This window comes from Indicator indicator, chromosome 7, assembly GCF_027791375.1.
Source record: "Indicator indicator isolate 239-I01 chromosome 7, UM_Iind_1.1, whole genome shotgun sequence".
Classification (NCBI taxonomy): Eukaryota; Metazoa; Chordata; class Aves; order Piciformes; family Indicatoridae; genus Indicator; species Indicator indicator.
In genome coordinates this window covers 10,244,649-10,266,888 of record NC_072016.1, presented here as the reverse complement: position 1 = coordinate 10,266,888, position 22,240 = coordinate 10,244,649, and the positions used below count along the sequence as shown (strand labels likewise).

At 38.9% G+C, this 22,240-nt stretch overlaps 1 protein-coding gene across 1 annotated transcript in view; it reads left to right on the top strand.

Annotated features, from left to right (window-relative positions):
• The window catches only part of SLK (STE20 like kinase), a 45,099-nt gene extending 26,989 nt beyond the window's left edge, over positions 1-18,110 (top strand). The window contains exons 7-19 of the mRNA XM_054382182.1: positions 100-181; positions 1,189-1,317; positions 3,291-4,706; positions 5,985-6,115; positions 6,404-6,527; positions 6,773-6,952; positions 8,966-9,058; positions 12,229-12,358; positions 12,598-12,722; positions 13,675-13,863; positions 14,963-15,088; positions 17,076-17,189; positions 17,963-18,110. Coding sequence (XP_054238157.1) covers positions 100-181; positions 1,189-1,317; positions 3,291-4,706; positions 5,985-6,115; positions 6,404-6,527; positions 6,773-6,952; positions 8,966-9,058; positions 12,229-12,358; positions 12,598-12,722; positions 13,675-13,863; positions 14,963-15,088; positions 17,076-17,189; positions 17,963-18,109 — 2,986 coding nt within the window. The 3' untranslated portion in view covers position 18,110. The remainder of the gene's footprint in view (positions 1-99; positions 182-1,188; positions 1,318-3,290; positions 4,707-5,984; positions 6,116-6,403; positions 6,528-6,772; positions 6,953-8,965; positions 9,059-12,228; positions 12,359-12,597; positions 12,723-13,674; positions 13,864-14,962; positions 15,089-17,075; positions 17,190-17,962) is intronic.
• Positions 18,111-22,240: the final 4,130 nt, after the last annotated feature.

The following is a 22,240-nucleotide window of genomic DNA, read 5'->3' as shown; positions in this document are numbered from 1 at the left end:
CTGTGTAGATGACTATGTGAAAGCAAAATAATGTTTCACTATACACTAGTCTAATGTCAAGACAAAAGAAGAATCACTACCTGTTTGTTTTTGGTATAGGTCAGCAGATTTTAAAGATTTTCTGAAGAAATGTTTGGAAAAGAATGTGGATGCAAGGTGGAGTGCAACACAGCTTCTACAGGTAGGAACAGTTAGATGTTCAGATCCATTGTTTAAAGGCCAGCATATTATGTATTTCTTCAGAGCAGTATTATAAACAACTATTTAAATAATTTCAAATCAAATGTTCATTCACAGTCTGTTCTTAACATTGTTGCACTGATCTTCCTTTGGTAAAATTTCCTTAAATAGTACCAAGTGCAGATCAAATTCTTTGTTTCCATATTTTGATGTAATATAACTTAAATACTTTGCATAAGTATGGATACTTTGACACTTCTAATGGATGAAGGAGACATTTACGTCAGCAGTCAGTTGCTGACAGGTGTTTTAAAAGCTTTAGTGCTCAGCCTTCCTCTGTAATGCTGTCACTGCAGAATATCTAAAGAAGAGTAGATGTGACTAGGTACATTTGATTCTGTTTAACGTCAGCATGCATTTACTTTATCCACAATAAATCTGGCATAAGTTGAATAGATTTAAGCAGCAGGGCCAAGCAGAGAAAGAAGATTCAGACAGTAGGAAAAGAGCAGGTAGCTGTTTCCTCTTAAAGAAAAATGTAGAATTCTGTGTTGTTGTTAGGACAAATAGTTCTAAAGACAAAGCAGATTTTTCCACAGATAAAATATATCTGGATAAATCTTAGCAGAAAAAAATTTAAACGTGGAACTGAAAAGAAATGAAAGTCGTTTCCAGGAAAAAGAATATTTTAAAAATTTTTTCTACTTCTTTTCTTTGGATTGTAAAGCAAGTCAGTATAAATGAATTATCTGTATTTTTAGCAAATTTGTTAGAACTTGCAGATATATTTATACAGTATATCTGAATGCAAATGTTTTGACTTTAAAACTTCTGCAGAAAAAAAAAATACATTAGGACAGTTATGATTAATGTTAACTGTGAATCTTTAAGTTTGAGAGAACCAAAGTAACATTTCCCTGAAGATGTATTTCTGTCAAGTTACAATCTTACCACTGCCTATAATGAAGTCAGAACCTTATATTGTACTTATTTTTTTATTTTCACAAGCATCCATTTGTTACTGTTACTTCAAATAAACCAATAAGAGAACTGATTGCAGAAGCTAAGGCAGAAGTTACAGAAGAAGTTGAAGATGGTAAAGATGAGGATGAAGAAGAAGAAACAGATAACTCTCTGGTCAGTTTAAAATTTCTTTTTTTTTTTTAAAGTATGTTGCTGGTGTTAATCACTGGTTTCCTATGGAGAACTCTGTTTCTGATGTACTACCCCACTTTTCCATCAAGTTTTCATAGAAAAACAACATAAACACATTCTAGCCTCATTACAAATTAGGCAGTCAGCAGTTCCAAGTTTAGCATGTTCTTAAACTCCCTGAGAATTAATAATAAAGAATATTACCTAATATTATGAGGAATATTATCTGATGAAGAATATTATCTATTTTTACTTGTATGTGTAGCATACAATTTTAAAAATCAGATACTGATTTTTATGTAAGTTATTGTAAATCAAAATGACTAGTTGAATGGAAAAATGTATATTTGTGTTCCATAAGATGCTTAAAACATTCAGGAATATATGTGATCATCATAAACTAAGTTTGTGGTTTTCTAGAGTGGTTGTCAAAGAGAAAAACTAAAGCAAAAAAAGCTCTAGTTTTACCAAGCCAGGATTGCATTTATGAATGTGTTTCTAAAGGTGCTTAAGAATCTTACAGTGCAGATTCAGTTCCTCAAGGGCAAAGCCATGAAGCTCAATCTGGCATTAGGTTGCAGAGTATATAGATAGCGTTCTTGCTGACTTAACTGGCTCGAGCAATATCACCATGGACAGTGACCAGTATCACCAGTGGCTGCCGTTACCAGAAATGCTAAAGAAACAAAATACACGTGCACAAGAAGTACACATCTGTTAGTCACATCCCCTGGCCTTCATACCACTTTCCCTGTTCAACCCAGCAGATCTGCAAATGTGCATTCCCACCGGCGTCCTCCAGGACTTAGCCTCTGTCTCCTAAGGCATTGGCCACCACCTCCAGCTGATTAGCTGCTAAGCTATCAGTCCCCAGGACAGCTGGAATGAAGTCCACCCCATAACTCAATTAAGTGTCTTGACACAAGCAGTAGTTTGGGAAGCTGTGAGGTAGATGCTTTTACATTATTTGTTTGTGGTAATTTAAAAAACCGCTTGGGTATCAACACAGCTTCTAGAACAACAGTGTGAAGAAATATTTTAAATGCATTTTTGACTTTAAAGGATTTTTTTCTACATGCTTACGAAAACCTCGAGGTAGGAAATGCACGATCACACCCATGCACACCCATAGCTAACCCAGTGCATTCCCAGTGCAAATTACAGACTTCTAACAGTAAATATAGACACAGAGATTGGTATCACATTTGCTTTGAAGAATGAAAGGGCAATTATGGTTAAAGTGGTACTTTATTACTATATTTTTTCATATGTCTCTATGTAATCTGATAACATTCATTCGTATGCCAGCAGCAGGAATTTCTACAGTTATGTAACTCTTTCTATTCTAGTTCCATATTGCCACTTAACCAGATCTCCTGGAGATTTTCACCATTTTAGTGCAGTTTCACAATGGTTAAAAAACAGACCAAAATTTTGGGGGGCTTTTTTAACAAGAACACACGGAAAGATGCTCTTCTTGATGAAGCAGAAGGAGATGTTAATACTGCATTTTATTAGTGCTGTACTAACTAAAATTACACAGATTCTTCCTTAGCCAAACTGGCAAAAAGATGTGTCTTTTAAATCCAGCCACAGCTGAGAATATTGGGAAACTGAACTAGTAAAAACCAAAAGCAACAGGATTGGCAAAAGACTCTTGAAGATTCTATTAAGCATCAGGTAGAAGGCTGACCATGATCCCTTCCCCTCAGTCACCATATATTTTATTAAATTATGAGAGATGGAGGAAGGTTCTTGTGAAACCGTTCTGTTCAGAGCCTGTCTGCAGCTCATGCACTTGTTCTGTGGTAATACCAAGTGATGTACTCTGAGATTATCCCATTCCTCTTAACTCTGCCTATAAATACAATATTTGTCTCAGATATTCTTCAATAAAACTTTGCTTTAATTAAGTTAGAAGAATATTAAATATTTTTCTTCCTTTAATTTTTTAGCAGCTACCTGCAGAGAAGCGTGCATCCTCTGATCTCAGTATTGCCAGCTCTGAGGAGGATAAACTTTCACAGAATGCCTCTGTTCTGGAATCTCTCTCTGAGAAAACAGAAAGCAATGCAACTGAGGACAAGGCCAGCACTATATTTCCAGATGAAAAAACAACTGGAGATGAATCTGAGGATGCTAAATTTAAGAAACCAGCTGATAACGTATGTGATGCTACTGCTGGTGATACAAAAGTGCAGAATGGTTCTGTGCCAACTGGTGAAGATGAGCATGGCAAAATAGTTCCATCTGAAAAGGATACAGAAAGCCTGGAAAAGCGACATGAAGATACAGAACCCCAAAAAGAAGAGAAAGAAACTGATGTGGCAGCAATATCAGAAATACGGGATGAACCCAACCTAAAAATAGCAAAAGAAAATGACACGAGAAACGAAGAGGCAGGAGATAATAAACTGAAAATGGTACCTACAACTGAAAATAGTGTAGAAACTGAAACAATTTCTAAGGAAACTGGTGAAAAAGAAGAGAACAGGATAGATCTCTCAGAAAATAGGGAAGAAAAGGTCTCTGAAGAAAGTACTACAGAGCAAAAGGAAGATAAAGCTGAAGCTCAGAAAGAGGTGATAATAGACACCACTACAGAAACTCTGCCTAATGCTGCAGATAAAATAGCTGATGAAGAAAAGGAACTAATAATGCATGCAATTGACAACAGTAAGGAGATAGGTGATATTGGTGAAACACAGATCAGTGATGAGGATAAAATACCTGAGACTGTGGATAAGCCAGTGGAAAGTCAGGTTAAGCAGGTCCATGAGATAATCCGCTCTGAAGAAACTCTATCAGAAAGCCAAGATAAAGCAATCAAGGTAGACAAGAAACTGGCAGAAAGTGAAAATGAGGATATTAGTAATATAAGCATCATGGAGGACACAGAGGTGAAAGACTCTGGAAAAGATGAGGTAGACCAGAAGGTGATACAGAGCAAGCCTGAGGATATTTCTAGTGACGTGGTGGATAAACTGGCTGATACAGACCAACGTTCAGAAGAGCGTGGATCTGAGAATATCCAGGAAAACAACATTCAGATAGACAAGGAACATTTGGAAATTACTTCTGATGAAATGACAAAGAATAAGTTTCAAGATACTGTCAATGAACAAGCTGATGACTCCGAAGTCACACCAGTCCCCAGTATTAGTATTAGCACTGAAGAAAATCGTGAGAAATTCAAAACAGAGAATCGAGACAGCACTGAAACTTTACAGCAGCTAGAATCAGAAAGTGTGAAGGAAAACGATGCAGATTCAGGCACTGGTTCTACAGCTGATAACAGCAGCATTGATTTGAACTTGTCAATTTCCAGTTTCCTTAGTAAAAACAAAGAGACAGGATCAATATCTTTACAGGTAAGTGATAATATATATTTTTATTAAAATCCAGTGTCAGTGTGACCCCAAAAATTGTCTCCAAGTTTGAGTGTTTCAACAAGAAAATTATTGGGTGAGAACCTAGTATGACAGTGTGGAGTATAAAGCTTTGTAGGAACTATTCTAAATTGTGCATTCTGACAATGTCTAGATTTTGTGCAGTTATAGAGCAAAACTAGAAGCTACAAAGCTGCTAATTATTTTCTAAATGGGGACTAGCATGTAACAGGAAGTCTAACAATATTAAAGGTAAAGATTTATGAATGCTTGTAGTTCAGATTTTCAGGAAGACTAATTCAGTGCCTCACTCTGCACAGACTAACAGGACAAATCTCTTACCATACCTGATCTTATGTTGCATTTCTGTCAATTGCATCTTCTGCTTCTCTGCTTAGATTTAGAAGGCAGGCAATCTCCCAGGCTGCTTCTTCCTCCTAGATTGTACTATATCAATGGAGTTAGGCCAGTATGAATGAGCTTATTCAAAGGAAGCACATTCCAGATTATGAACTGTATTTATGTCTTTATACTGATACAGTTATAGCCCTACCAGGATAGTAACTGTGTAGCCATGGGTTTGAAGATAAAAATTAACCAAAAAAACACAAACCAAACCTAAAACACAAACAAAAATGATAACTTGGCACAGCTGTGCTCAGCGTGACCTCAGCCTGTGTGCAGTAGCCATAACACAGTGGTGGAGACACAATCTCAGCTGAGGGCTCTCTTCTCTTGTAATGAAACGAGGAGCTCTGAAAAGCTGAGAATTCTCCATTTCTGTCAGCAAGACTGCCACATGATTTTTGACTAATATGAATAAACAAAAATAATAAACTTGCTCATTTAATTTATTTCCAGTGCAGAAGTAAGTAGGTGAGTAAATTGCTATTCTGCTTCAGTACTTTTGTCAGAACTAAATATATTTTTTGGTGACTGGGAAAATTACGGTCAAAGGCAAGCTGTAATTGCAACTGTCTTAGTCTCTTGTAGAGAAAACTGCATCAGTTCTGTTCAGGGTTTATCTAGGTACTGTTTTTCTGTCTGGCAGTTTAGATGATAAATGTTTACAGTTTCCCTTCGCTGACTAGAGAAAGATTCTTTGCATTAGAATTTTTCAACTTCCCGCTTGATTAGTGAGGTACCTGATAAACAAGAACTCCTGATTACTATACAGTAAGTGTAGAAATATTAGAATAAGGAAAAAAAAAGGAGATAACTTTAATAAATACAGAGTAACTTAACCAATGCTTTATTCAGGAAACCAGAAGACAAAAGAAGACTTTAAAGAAAACTCGTAAGTTTGTTGTTGATGGAGTAGAAGTGAGTGTAACCACATCAAAAATAGTTACTGAGAATGACTCCAAAAGTGAAGAAATGAGGTTTCTACGGTAAGTGCTTGGCAAAGTAAAATTTACAAGGGGTTAGCAGCTAATTTTTTTTTTCTCTTTGAATACAGAAGGTGTCTAGTAATCTTATTTCTGTAATATCTGGAAAGTAATTTCAATTGTTTCATTAGTTGAAAGGAATGTAAAAAGCCTTTTGTGAAAAGCATTTTTTAATAAGACAATCAATTCAAAACTAGTTTTACTGGGTGCAGCAGATACCTTTTTCTTTTTTTATGATTCTCCCCTTCTTTTATTTTCCCATCAATACAAAGTGTTCTTTTTCGTTATTAGACGTCAAGAGCTACGAGAGCTACGGCTTCTTCAGAAAGAAGAGCAGAGAGCCCAACAGCAACTCAGTAATAAGCTTTTACAACAGCGAGAGCAGATATACAGACGTTTTGAACAGGAAATGACAGTGAGTTTCTGGATTTTGGTGCTCTTAAAACATGACATCCTGATGGAATAGGCAGAACACTACTAGCAGAAATCAGGTGTTTCCTTTTTTTGGTGGCTATATCTTAGTTTTCATTCTTACTAGCAAATAGCAATATTTTCCATCACGGAGTGCCCAGCTTTTATGCTAGTGCTTGCCTGCCCAAACAGTTCATCATGGCCATCCTTTGTTGCGGTACACTGCACAGCATTTCGGTTTTTTTACAGAGTAAAAAGCGACAGTATGATCAAGAAATAGAAAATCTAGAAAAACAGCAGAAGCAGACAATAGAGCGCTTGGAACAGGAACACACAAATCGGTTACGAGATGAAGCAAAACGCATCAAAGCAGAACAGGAGAAGGAATTGTCCAAATTCCAGAACATGCTGAAGAACAAGAAAAAAGAGGTAAGAGACAGCGATGGCAATATACAGAACAATGACTATGGGCATAGCAAACAGTTGAGATTAGATCTACCAGAAGCCTCGTCAACCTCATGAGCTGTGGAAGGGTTGCTAGCAGTCAGTGTTAGTTCTTTTGTTTTACTACCCAAGATGAAATACAAGCAGCTAACAGGAAGATTTAGGCATTGCCTTGATCTAAAAAACATCAGAATCTATATTAAAATATTTTCTTTCAAATATTAAATCCAGAAAAAAAAATTTTCTTAAAGATTGTGAAGAATATTTGGATTTCTACTGCAAACAAATATGGCTTTAGCTGCTTAGTAAATACTTACCAAATTAGAGTTTCAAAGAAAGGAATATGTTCTTGTTAACTACTAAGAACTACTTAAATTCTAGAGATTTTAACTTTTTTATTAATTTGTTAGAATTTTTATTAAATGTGTGCTGTTGTGGTTTAGAACTTCTTTATATGAAGTGACAGCTGTTACATGGATTTAGTTTTTTTAGCTCAAAAGCAAAAGGAAATCCAGAGCAAAAAATGTTTGGGTAACCTAAAATCTTTTGCAGTTAATTTCTTACGTGTGATACAATTAAGGCAAAATGAATGATTTTTGACACTGACACCTTATGCCATGAATTTGCTTGCATTAGAGTAAGAAAGAGAAGGTGATGTGTTTCCACATAGATTTTACATCTTAAAAGCTGTTTTATTTCATTTTCAGATCAATTGTGTAGTGCTCGTTTGTATATCATCAGCTCTAGAGTTTGCTCCAGTAGTTTCTAGATTTCTTTAGAAATCTGTGCTGTCCATGCTTTCGCATAGAATGATGCTGTAGTAGAAAGGTGCAGAAAAAACATGTATCTAAGTTGTGTTGCATTTGAACCATATGCTCATGTGTAAATAACAATTTTTCTTCTTTTGCGGTACCTCCTGCATTTTTGAGTCTCTCTCTATTTACTGGTGATTGGGTCCTACATGGGAAAGCGGGAAGAATGTTACGTGTTGCTCTGGGCTAAAAGCAGTTCTTTCATGGAAACAGGAATAGCATGTGGTGATTTGGACTCTGTTTTCTGATGATGCTTCCACTACTAAACAAACAGGCGTTTGTTTCTCGGTGCATCGTTTTAAAGCTTAAGAAGGCGATTTACAGTTTGAAGGGAAGTGCAGCTGGTGCTCTAAAACTACCCCGTGCTGTATTGGAGTGTGCAGTGTTACATTTTTATAATTCAGAAAAATAAGTGAAACACATCAGCAAATTAACAGATTAATAGTCAGTTGATTTAGTCAGAATCTATTTAGAATCTTTCTACTAATCTAGTCTAATTCACTTTGGACCGAAACACGTTCCATTCTAGCATATGTGTCATGCAAAGTTACTTGAAAACATACTTAGCTATTGGTGGGTTTTGCTTTTAAATTCTACACAACCAAACCCTTACAACCAATTATTTTTTTATTTGCTGGTATGATTATTTTAAAGATACTGCCTATGTAGATGTCATTTATTGCTGGAGACACTAAAAATGGCATCTTACAAATTTGCGTTTGAGACAGGGTCAGAAATAGTTGGCTTTCAGTGAAAGTTGTTTTAAACTTCCAACCGTTTTTCACAGCTTTACCATGAAGTAAACATACTCTGTGGTCCTTTTGCTGTAGTTCCTCAAGAAAATACCACTTTTGCAGGTGGTGGTTTTCTTAACAATTGACTCCTCTAGCTGCTGCATGAAAATGCAAGGGAGAGGCTGCCATTTCAGAGAGCACTGGGCAGCATTTGCATGCAAAAAAGGCTGGCATATACCTCCTTTCCGCACTGCACCGGCATACATAAAGCACCTATTGTTCCTTCTCTTTTCATTAAGCTCTTGTCACTGAACTAACATCCCTGCCACTGAAGTAATGCATGCTTCCCAGTACCTCTAGTGCTTGACTTGCATGTCCTATGTTCACAGTAATGCTTGCTGTGGAGAAATGTGTTCTTTTCGCCACCTTCTGCATGCTTATATACACTGTAGGTTTTATGTGAAGTGGAGAAAGCACCAAAAGAGCTGAGAAAAGAGCTCATGAAACGCAAGAAAGAGGAGCTTGCACAAAGCCAGCATGCTCAGGTAACAACAGCAGCTTCAAGCTACTAAAATACAAAAGGCAGCAGTATTCACACAGCTTGACGATTTCACTTCTTGTTGTTGTTGAGTGAATATGGAACTTAACTCGGACTAACCCTCCATACTGCTCTCTTCCTCTATCACATCCCATAGAGTGTACTGGCTAGAAATGTAGGAGCAGACATTTCCAGGGCTGTGCTGTTCCCTGCACCATTTTGTGTGCTCTATCAAAAATGAGCAGCGTTTTTCAATGGCAACTTTGTTTACGGTGCTTTTATGAGTGGTAAGTACCCCATAAGCCCGTCAAATTCTAAAGGTTACAGTTAGAAGTGAGTTTTGAACAACGTGAGTGCAGGGGAGGAAAATGTACATAATATGTAAGCATGAGGCATCTTGTTCATTGGGCAGAGTGTTCATTGGGTAAAATGAAGTTATTTAAATGTCAAAGTGGAGGTGTGTGGAAACTTTACAAGAAATAATCTATAATTTCACACCATCAGACTTCCTGCTTTAGTAAGATCCAGCTAGAAAGGGGGCTAGTATTTTAGAAAAGTACTGGCTTCGTGGTGGCCACAGCTTGTACAGGGTGAGTTTGCATCGCAACAGAATAGGTTTGGACTGAGTAACTTAGAAATTAAATGTTATATGAGTGACCTAGTTGAACATAATGCCAACTTGATTTGATTATGTGTTTAATTCATGAGGGAATTTCCCAGGGTAGAATGTGGTTGAGTTGCAGCACTCTCCCTATACCGAGGGTATATGTCTCTGAACTTTTTGAGGAAGCCTAGAAAAAAATCCTGTATTTTCATAGTGTTTGTAATGGTTTAGCCTCTTTTCTTTTCTGGCTTCAATGTGTTGAATAAGAGAGGTGACAGAAACTGTTTTAAAGGTAAAATATTCATACTTGGAATGGTAAGTGGTAGACAAGGTGCAGAGGTTTAGTTTTAGAATATCTAGAACTTCTGTCAGTGACTACTTTGGTTTGATCACGCCCGATATTTTAAATGCATGTTACTAACCTACAACAGATCTTACTTCTTCTATTTTTGTTTTTAAGAACATGAATATATTTCATTATATTCTGACATAGGAGGTAACATTGTGTCCCACAGGGCGTTGCTCAGGTTATGATTCAGTCTTTTCAGTTGTCTTCATGTACACTTTTCAACGCACAAATGCAGGATGTAAGTCTTAAAATGCAAAACAACAAAAGTTTTATTTCCCTAATTTCCCAGATGTGTGTTTTCTCTTCTGCTCATATGTGCTGATCAATGTCACTGCTGTTTCCAAACTAGTCAGCACAAATTTATGCAATTATTCACTATTCATAGTAAAAAAGATCAACATTTCAGTGTTAGCTCTGGGCAAGACACTGAAGCTTCACACAAATGCAGTGTAATACTGTTCTCTGGTGTTTATTACTTGTTCAGCACATGTGAGAGGCAATGTGTGACTTCTGTGCTGTGTGTGCAGTGAAACCATGTAATTTAAACATATCTGAGTTTATTTTAAGAAATTCATTGGGCAAAACCAAGTTGTCATTTTATAAAGGTGGACTGCCTTGCACTACCATCTTTTAACCTTTTAACCATCCACTGTGGTCTCTAGTAAAGTCCATGACTTTTATTCTAGGTGAGACTTGAGTAGATGTGGGAAGTGGAAAGTGTTTTCTGAGATTGCCTGGTTTATCTTACAGTGCTGGCAATTACAAAACTTCTTAAGATTTACCATGTAGAAAGAGCAGCAGTGATATTTAAATGATTGAGTAAAGCTCAAACATAATTCCTTTTTGACCATGGCTATACCAGAACAGCTTTCTCCCCACTCCCTGCAAATAAAAAAACCTCCATGCAAATCAAACACCAGGTAAATTACGTGGCTCCACTCTCAGAAAAATAAACATGTAGTTTTCTTATCCTTCTTATCTAGAAAGGGAAACAGAAAGGCCTTCCAGGTTTTTTTATACGCTTAAGTCTGTCACTGTCAACTTACTCCACCTCTGGTTTTCTGTTACCTATCACTAAGTGTAACTGCTGTCCACTGGGAGAGGTGAAAGCCTCATCTGGTCATAATAAAAAGCACTTTCAAGGAGCAACTCTTACAGCAAGTAGCATAGGTTCAGTAAAAAAATAAAAATAGGTAGCTTAGGAGACCATTCCACCAATCACCTGCAGCCCAGTACTGTTTTCCTGCCCCATCTCCCTTCCAGTAGACTGTCTGTAACGTGGCTTCATTAGGTATAACAGCAAATATTCCAGCTGCCCACTTTGGCTCTGGCAGGACACTGCCATCATCCTTTCTTTGGATTTTTTAGATCATAGGAGAAACATCTACTTCATTTTCTTGGTGTTAAAGAGTGTGTGTGTGTGCATGCTTGCATGCTTTGCAGATGCCTTTTTTTGATGATTGCATAGAGAAAAGCAATAGTATGGTGTTGGGGCATGGGAGGAGAATTCCTGCTACTCCCTGCTTAAATGATGCAGCAGAGTGACTCTCCTTGGGTGATGGAAAGATGCAGGTGATATGGGGACTGCATCAGGCAGATGGCAAATCTCCTTGCAAGGAGCCAGCTCAGCTCTGGTGTGACAAGCCTGCAAGTCCTCCAGAAGATACAGTTTCTGCAAAAGCCAGTGAGTGTCTTCATAGCAATCTTGGAGAAAGTCCCAGCCTCAGTATCTTTGCTTTCATGACAAGATAAATCACTTGAAATTGAGACACGAATCTGAAACCAAACTGTGTAAATAAGCAGGCTTTAAGTAATCATCCAAAGCAAAATAACCATACACACTTTTATTTTCTTACATCCATGAGTAATTAACACTTAACAAGTGAGACTGACTTCATACTGAGTACTTATTCTTGCTAGCTTTGAACCTGCAGCTTGTTTTGAGGAGAGACAAGAAATGGAATGAATTGCAGATTGCTGGCTAGTGTTGTTGCCTTTGGTCTTACTTCTGAAGGTATTATTTAAACATTCAAAATGCTCTTACCTACTGTCTATGTAGAAAATACAAAAGGTGTGTAATTTTATAGCTGAGGCATGTTAGCTCAAACTTTCATAGATGTATTTGTTTTCACATATAGCTAATGCTGAGAGAGCTGGGAGTTTCACTAAAATGTAACGTGGCTAGAAGAACACAATTTAATTTACTTCTGTTGGCTTTTACCAGGAGCAGGAATTTGTGCAGAAACAGCAACAAGAACTGGACGCATCTCTGAAGAAGATTATTCAGCAGCAGAAGACAGAACTAGCCACCATTGAGCGAGATTGCCTCAACAACAAGCAGCAGCTCATGAGAGGTATCCAGCATCAGGCTCCCTCTTCAAAACCAGACATTTGTGTTGTGTTGCAATAAAAAACAGCCCACCTTAAAGTTAAGAAATCAAAGACTAGTCTTCATGACTTATCTGGAACTTCAATAAAAGCATTTGGAATAGCATCGTTCTTAAATTGCACCTGTAGGCCACTTCTAACACACACTAGCAGGTACATAGGAAGTGTTGCACTTTCTGAACCTGACTTCCTCCTTTTTTACCAGCTCGTGAAGCTGCAATCTGGGAGCTGGAAGAGCGACACCTACAAGAGAAGCACCAGCTCCTCAAACAGCAACTCAAAGATCAGTACTTCATGCAGAGACATCAGCTGCTTAAGAGGCATGAAAAAGTTAGTGTTGACTTTGCTTTCTTTTGTGTATTGTAATGTCCTAGTCTTATGGTCTTTACTTGGTAGCTGTTTGCTTGCACAGGCAAGACCCAGACAGATACTTTGAAGCTGTCCTCTTACTTTAATAACTTAGGAGTATGTTGAAGTGTAAGTGGTCATATTTTCCCTTTTGATTCTTAAAGAAAAAAAAAAAAACAGCCACAACAAACACCAGCTTTTCTCTATTAAAAATACCAAATTCTACTTATACACCAAAACCAGTTTCAACTTCTGTTTAGAGGAATCTAAACTCATTAGCCAAATCATCCTGGAATTAAATGAGCAGAATGAACTGGATTAGCTTTTGGGCAAGTAGGTGACAACTGTCTCTCTATAGCTAAATCCTGTAAAAGCTCAGAACACAGCACTTAACCAGTGCACTTAACCAGTGTTCACAGCACTTAAACAAAATGCCTTGACATTTTGGTTTTTTAATAGAATCACTAAACAAGACTAGTTACATTTTTGAAAGCATAAATCCAACAGAGAGACACTACAGGATCTCCTTGCTGATTGCAGCACGTTCAGCCTCCACTGAAGGTTTCTGTAGGGTTTGGTTTATCCCCATAGGACTTGCTTTTGCAACAAACCAATCTTTCTCCACTGCAGCAGCAGAAGTTCACTTCCACAAAAGGTTCTCCCTCTGTATAACATAGAGTTGTAAAATGCAAATCAGGAGTTGAACAACCACTGGTACAATAGGTGTGTGTTTGTATTGTTAGAGAATTTCATCTGGGTTGGGCATGATTCAGAGCTCTCACAAAGCCCCTTCTCTGTTTCTCCCATCCATACCACTAGGGCTCGGACTGGTTTCTGTAGCAAGCAGCTGACCCCAGCAGCATGCTTGCTGATAAAACACAGGCAGATCTTGTAACAGTTACTCTGTAACATTTCCATGTGGTTCACCTTTTAGGAAACAGAACAAATGCAGAGATACAATCAGCGCCTGATCGAGGAGCTGAAGAACAAGCACACGCAAGAAAGAGCCAGGCTGCCCAAGATCCAGCGGAGCGAGGCCAAGACTCGCATGGCTATGTTTAAGAAAAGCTTAAGAATCAATTCATTAGCCTCTCCAGACCAGGATCGTGAGAAAATTAAGCAGGTAATTAATAAAAACAGGTTTGGTAGTGTAAAACCTTAATGTGATGTCAGTGTGAGGGAGGGATGGAGCTCACAGATGCTGCACAACTGGTTTGATGCATTGGATGAGGTTGTAGGAAGTTGTCTTCCCCTCTGCTCCGGTGAGACTTACCTGAATTGCTGGGTCTAGTCCTGAGCTTCCCAATACAAGAAAGACATGGGTTTACTGGAGCAAGTCCCATGAAGGGCCTTGAAGATGACTGAGGGACTGGTGAGTCTTGTTATAGAAAATGCTTAAAAAACCTGAGATGCTTCAGCCTGGAGGAGAAAAGCCTCAGGAGGGTCTTACCAGGTGTATAAGTACCCAGCAGGAGGGTCTAAAGAAGATGAAGCCAGACCCTTCTCAGTGGTGCCTGGTGATGGGATGGGAGGCAGGGAACACAACTGAAACGCAGAAAATGTAATTCAAACAGGGAAATACTTCTGTTTTTTTCAGTGTGAGGATGGTCAGAGAATGGAATAGATTGCCCAGAGAGGTTGTGGAGATAATCGGAACCCAAGCCAACACATTCATGCACAACCTGCTCTAGCTGACCCTTCCAACTCAACCATTCTGTGATTTTATGAAACACTTTTAAGAATACTTGTTTTTTGTGAGTTTTTTTAACTAAAACTGCAGGTATTCACTCATTCTTTAAAAGGGAATGTTGTGAAGGTATTTAGAGGTTTGCTTTCTACTGATGCATAAAAGTCCCAAGTTACTGTTTCACATGGTAAGCCCTGGAAGGAAGCAACATCTGGAAGAGAATCCACCACAGCTGTGTAACACCAACCTTAACTATCACTTATAGCAACACTACTGTGTCACATAACTTCAGAGGCAGATAATTTCAGGAGCTGGGAAGTGAAATGTACTGTGTTTTAAGGAACAACTAGAGTGCAGACAGAGAAATGGATTGATGGACAAAAACTGTGAGAGTATTCCTTTTGTAAGAGCTCTTACAAAGAAAGAATAAAGGAAATACAGTTATTGTTTAAATCCTTTAAACCCATTCTTTTTTTTTGTTACATATGTTGTATCTAGAGGCACATATAAACTGGCTTTTTATTTTTAATTTCAGTTTGCTATTCAAGAAGAAAAGAGACAGAAAAATGAGAGACTGGCTCAGCATCAGAAACACGAAAACCAAATGCGGGACCTTCAGTTGCAGTGTGAAGCAAACATCAGAGAACTGCATCAGTTACAGGTTAAAAATAGATGATACTAAATGAACATTCATTGGGAAGGCTCAAGTTAATGACAGATGCAGGCAAAGCAGAAACACCTTTTCCTTCATTTTTGCTGATTGGTGTAGGTTTTTTTGTACTTGGCTTTCAGAGGCCTGCAGCATACTGCTTGACCAGATTCATAAACTTATATCAATTAAAGAGAAATCATTTTAAATGCAAGAAGAGCATGGATCAGAATCAGATGAGCACCTCTAGACTATCAGTCAGTGTCCTACTGCTATTTTCTGTAGGCAGTATTTCCTTTTAACCTGCCTTTGCTGAAATGTCAGCAATCAGAACAGAGGTAAACATCACCAGGCACTACCCACAAGGTGTTTGTGGCAATGAGGTGTTTTTTACAAAGTGCAGGCTGCTGTTTGCACCTGAGCTGCTGGTAGGTACTTAGAAGGAATGCTCTTTCTTGAAGTAGGGAACTCAAGGTAGGCATTTGTCATTTTGCAAAAGTTGCTGCTGTATACCAGAGCTCCTTCTCTGTTAAATCAGCTTTTCCATATTTCAGGGACACAAGGCATTTTTAAAGCATTAAATGACTACCTGCTGATAACCTTTGTCAGAGAAATCCTCTAGAGACCCATGAAGCCAGTTCTACCCTATTCACTTTCTTGCATCCTGCAAAAACAGTTCCTGTCTATGCCACTAATACGCCTCAGTAAATCCCCAAGTACCGTGGGAGTCTTGCGAGAGTTTCAGCTCAAGTAAAATAGAACTGATTAGGGCTACTCTGAGCTTCACTGAGAAGAATTGGCCCTTAGCTGCACTCAGGTTTAGCCAAGTGCTTGTCATTTCTGTCCTTTGCCTCAGACCCAGTTGGGACTAGAACCCTAGAAACAAATAGCACAGGGTTTAGCAACAGACGTTGGCTGCTTTTAAAAATCAAGGATCTGATGTAGCCAAATACTTCATTTTTTTTTCTTACCGTACCTCAGAAGTCCTCTGAAAGTTAGACAGATACATATGCACTTTACTGAGAGGAATGTGAAGCTGGTGTGTGGTTTGATTACCCTTTGGACATGTCCAAAGAAGGGCCACGAGGATTGCCAGAGCACCTCTCCTATGAAGACAGACTGAGAGAGCTGGGGCTGTTCAGTCTGGAGAGGAGAAGGCTCCAAGGAGACCTTATTGTGGATTTCCAGTATCTTAAGGGGGCCTACAAGAAGGCTGGTGAGGGACTTTTCAGGATGTCAGGTAGTGATAGGACTAGAGGGAATGGAGCAAAATTAGAAGTGGGTAAATTCAGATTGGATGTTAGGAAGAAATTCTTCACCAGTGAGGAACAGGCTGCCCAGGGAGGTGGTAGAAGCCCCATCCCTGGAAGTTTTTAAGGCCAGGCTGGATGTGGCTCTGAGCAACCTGATGTAGTGTGAGGTGTCCCTGCCCATGGTAGGGGGGTTGGCACTAGGTGATCCTTGAGGTCCCTTCCAACCCTAACAATTCTATGATTCTATGATTTTCCTTTTCATGGGCAATTCTGAGGCTGCTTCAACAAGCACAGTTCTCTCCATTCTAAGCCCCATTTGTTAGTCTCAGCTGCTTGGCACCAAGATTTGAAATATTTCCAAAAAAAGCTCCCTCCCCTTTAATGTAATTGATCTTAATAAATTATACAAACTGTCTTCAGAAAGCAAAGCAGAAATGCTGCATGACCTTGAAAAGCATTATTAGGCAGTGAAACAGTTCTGAATAACACTGTCAGCCGCTGCTCTAATGAGATTCAGCAGTATATTTGGATTTACAAGTATTTCTTATCTCAATTGGTTCTGATGGAAAGATCAGCTTTTGATAATGCAGCCTCCTAACATACTTTTGTCTTGTAATTATTCACGTCACTATTTACAGGGAATAAGCTAATTAAAAAGAATTAGGACAACATATGCTGCTGCACAAACGTGGAGTTGTCTAATCTGAATTAGTTTTACATAAGGATTATCTTTATCTCATTTTAAGAATGAAAAATGCCATCTACTGGTTGAGCACGAGACTCAGAAGCTAAAAGAGCTGGATGAAGAGCACAGCCAAGAGCTGAAGGAATGGAGAGAGAAATTGAGACCAAGAAAAAAGGTAAATTGGAGCAGCTTATGAGTCAGAAAATAATCGAGAGTTGGATCTGTCTAAAACAGACAATGCAAAAAGGATGGCAGAGGAGGCAAGTGAAGCTGCTGTAAAGAACCATGATAGGTCACTGAATAATCACAGCTGTTAAAAAATGTGCAAAAGCTGAGCAAAGGGCACACGCAACAAAAGAGGCTTGTGTGTTATCAGCCTCTGATGTGCTATCAGCCCCTGGTGTGTTATCATCCCCTCATGTGTTATCATCAGCCCCTCATGTGTTATCATCCCCTCGTGTTATCATCAGCCCCTTGTGTGTTATCATCCCCTCATGTGTCACCATCAGCCCCTCGTGTGTTGTCAGCCCCTCGTGTGTGCTGTCAGCCTCTTACCGCACTCCCCCTTGCAGCACGTGTGTGCGTATTTGCATATAAAACTTACCAGCTGGAGCTGAGTCTGGTTTTAGGGAAGCATTTCAGAAGCCAGTCAGTTACTGCAGAAATGGAGTGCTAAATAACAGATAAAGGGTGGTGGAGTTCGGTTTTGGGGTTTATATTTTATTTTTAAGTGATAAATACTAGATTTTTCACACCATTCAGAGAGTGTCCCACAGTTAGATGATGTTCTTAGCTTGCTGTGTCTCAGCCATCTTGCAATGCTCAAACTGGTAGGTGAGTTGTGATGGTTTTTTTGGCAATGGTGCGTGAAGTGACAATATGCCACCAGTATAAGGGGTTTCTTGTACTTTTCCTTGTAACTCTGTGACAATCTGATTTTGGTTTTAGACCCTGGAGGAAGAATTTGCCAGGAAACTGCAGGAACAAGAGGTTTTCTTTAAAATGACTGGAGAGTCCGAATGCCTTAACCCTTCCACGCAAAGCCGGATTTCCAAATTCTATCCGATCCCCAGCCTTCACTCCACTGGCTCATAACTCTGGGAACTGCTGTAGGGCTGGGTTTTTTTCCATAATGGAATTCTCCATCCTCACTGTCTAACCTGACTTGATCTGTGGTGTACATCAAAGGACCTAGCGCTTTCTGTTTTCAGTGGAGACAATCAGTGTCACGATCGGTTTCTTGGCTTCTCTGAATGGAAGGAAAAAGTTGTTGCTGTACAACGGTGACGTTACGTCCTTCAGATGATTCAAGAATAAGCAAGGGTTTTCTCTCAGTCTCAAAAAGTATGTTACCTATGGGTTTGACTTTCAGCCTAAAATATTAAATGTACTCTTTCTGCTCACCAAAAGCAAACACAAAAAAGTTTCTGGTGTTAACATTGAAACGTTGTAGTATTAGTTCTGCTCCTGTGGTTTTAAGTGTCCGATTTCTCCACCAGAGAATTCCACAACTGAAACTGCTGTGAGAGGTTTAAATTTTTATAACGTTGAAGAGTGTCTCGATAGCCAGGACTGAAACTAATTACTAGAACATGCCAATAAGCAGAAAAATAACCCCTGATGTCTATAAACAGGATTGGTAAAAGCGAAAGCCTTTGCAACTTCTCTAAAAAAGAAACCTCTGGCATAAATTAAGCTGAGCTGATCTCCATGACATATTTTGTCCATTAGTTCCATAATGAAACGGAGGTGCTAGTTTAATTAATACAGTGCCTGAAACACTTAGATAGGCTAATCCTGGCAACAGGGTAGTGTTTTGTCATTCAAAAGGAACAAAACTCCTTGACATTGCTGTTACTGTACAAAACCAGAAGATTTCTTGCTGCTACTGCCATTTTTGTTGTAAAATCCTCACCCTAAAATATTTTGCACTAAAAATATGTAAAGGTGAAAGAAATGCTAACTTTAAGATGCACAGTTTGTTATTTTCCTTAGGTGTTACAGGTGGGTTAGTTCTACAAACAGAACAGCTGTAGAATGTATTTTGTTAGGAAGCAGCGTGCAAAACGCACGCCCTGGTTTCTCTAACTGTCCCTGGAATGGGTAGAGCCATTTTTCTGTTCTTACCAAAGCCTGTTCATTCTAACTCCTTCAGAAGAGTGGAGCTGGGTGGTCATATTTATAAACAACCGTGGCTAACATCTGATTTGATTAGAAGTGGTAGATTTGATTTGTCTCTTTTTTTCTTTTTTTAAATTTTACTCATTTTATTTTACAGAAAGATTTACGTTAACTCTATAGAAAAAATACTTCATCAGGCTAGGTTTTTATGCTTTTGTGCTGCCATGTACTAACATAAGTGGTTTTCATTTTGCAAGTTCATTGATGTACAATAAGTTATTTACCTGACTGACCTGCAGTGGGAAAAAATCTGAACTGTTTCTCATGTAGCTGGTAGGGAAATGCAACTGTATCAGGTCACTTTTACTGCACTCCTTTTGCTGGCTAGTTTGAGTCGTATTAAGACAGTATTACAGGCTGGGCTTGGGTATGCTGGAGTTCAATTTGTACAAAGCTCTTTGCTTTCTGTCATTTGAGGCCTGACTTTGTAGCCTCTTTGGTTATCAGCTGTAAAGGTTTTGTTTTGTTGGCTTGCATTAAGTGTGTGACTGGCACCCAGTACACAATGTTCATTTCATGGGAGCAGTATTCTTGCATGGGAATGAACTCCTTAATTATAACATAGGACTTCACTCAGATGTGGTTGAAATCTCGGATGCTGAAATCCTTGGACCCTGAACTGATACCTTCTCAATGAAGACACTTAATTTACAGCACAGTAAAACAAAAAAAAAAAAAAAAAAGGAAAATGCATGTTTTAATTTAAATTTTGTAACTTTTTGATAGTATAATTACTTTAATAGCTAGCCTTAATTTTTTTGGCATTTTATTATATGTCTGTGTATTGTGTACTGTTGTAAATTCACTTACCATATCTCTAGAATGTTACCTGTTGCTAAATGCAAAGTTCTTCGAATTGGTTACTTGGTAGGGTGAAAAATATCTTGGAAGGCCTTTTACTTTTTAAGCTCCACCATCATCAATTGACTGTTAGGAAAATAACATCAAATAATCTTCATCTCTGTACTTAACAGCATTTGCTTTTTGCAATTCCATATGAAGGAGGCTTAGTGCTTTATTAGGAGAGAGGACAGGGCAGGCAGATTTCCCTTCCTGGATTTTCTGTAACCTTTGTCCACATGAAGTCCTCAGAGGAAAACGTTCATCTTCTCCTTATATTTTTGGCACTTTGAGTGGTAGTGTTGTGGGTTTAAGAAACTGGGATGTCTTAACCAGAGAGTCCAGGGACTAGATAGGTCCAGGGGTGGTCCAGAAAGTGTAATCTTTTGTTATTTCATTCCCAGAATGCCTGCATCTCCTCTTTATAAACCCAGGACAGGTAACTTGCTGATACACAGTGGCATCCTGTTTACCTCTAAATCTTTTAGATCTTTCATTTGAAGATCCTTTCCACACAAGCTCCTGCAATCTGATCTCACTGTAAATTGTACAGACAAGTGACTTGAGTTCTGTGATGGAGGGAGGCGTCGCATGTAGGGGTGGAAGCCTTTGTGGGTGTTTGGTCAGGTCTCCAGGTGTGGAGCACTGTTAAGCAGTTGCAGCTTTGTGCTGAGATATCAAGCATGAAAATATGTTTGTCTGGGGGATAGCAGGAGCTGGCAATGGTATCTACATGTTTAGACTGAAAAAATTTGGCTTTAAGTATTGCAGAACAAGAAACAGGTGTACAACATCAGTGTCAGAAGATTCAGTTCAAATTAATTTGGTCTCACACAGGCCTGGAAGAGATCTCCTCAGATACAAAATCCAATCTCATGTCACCTCCCTGTAACGAATGTTAGAAGCTCCATCTCCAAGGTAGTTAGGTGTATTTTCCTTAGCCCACACAATGCACTTGGGCAGATCTCATTTTCCCCACGTCCTTCAAAAAGACAACCACAAATCTGTAGCCTTCCTGTTTTACTACATCGTAAATACTGTCCACAGAAAAATGAGAAAAGCCAATCAAATGCATGAATTGTAGTGCAGTTGGTTGTCCTCCTGTATTTAAAACTGATTCTCACAAGCACTCTGCCTGCAGGCTCACAGCTTCTAAGATCCCCACCTCACAACTTGTTCTTCCTGAGCTCTGGAAGCAATTCTTGGCATCTGCTAAGTGAGCTTTCTCGAGATAGGACCTTGTAAGTGGAGGAGCCAGCAGCTCTGTTTGCACCCCAGCAAGTACCAGAATTCAGCTATTTGCTGAGTTCTCCCCTGCCAGTAGCCCAGGGAGATCTTTAGCTCACAGAACTTCAGGTGGTCTTGCTGCCCTTGTTATTTATGAGGTTCTGCATCTCAGCTGCATGGGGCTGTCTGAGGTGGGGTTACCAGCCCTGGAGAACATGGGCTGTGTCTCAGCCCTTGGCCTCCTGCATGCCCAGGGGAGCTTTGCTGTTTGGTGAAGGGGAGATGCTGCAGCATTTGTTCCTTTCTCATTCCCATGCACCAAATTTGTTCCTTTCTGCAGGCACTCTGCTGTCTCAGCTGAATACTTGAGAAGCATATATGGCATGGAAAGATAGAATACTGAGGTTGTTATGATTGACTAGAGAGATCCTGATTGACTAACACCTTCAAAAGGAAAACCTTGAATTGACACCTGAACTTAGATTCAGTACTGTGCTCTCCTGATGAGTGGTGCTCACTCAAACTGATTTTTTTTCACAATCTTCCAAAGCTGCATCCTTTTTTTTTCCCAGATGATTTAAGCTAATATCCTTTAAAAATTAAATCAATGGTTATTCAATATCTAATCAATCACACGGTTAAAATAATTCTATTCTCCTATCCCAGAGAACTTTCTCTGTGATAACTCCAGGATACTGATATTTTTTTAGTTCTTCCCTAAAAAATATGAAGCTTAGCACCTTAACAAAGACAGGGCCAAGTAATGCATGAATGTGATTACTTTCATCACACCACAGTGTCTTTAATGACTGCAGTACCACAAAGGAGGTTTAGGATGATTCTCCACCTAAAGAAGTATCTGGCTTACAGGTATTTTAGGGATACTTTGTTATAGGAAAGATGTGAATAAGGGGTTTTTGAAATTCAAGCACTTAAATCTACTCCTAAGTAGCCTGATTTTCAGAGCTGCTGCGTAGC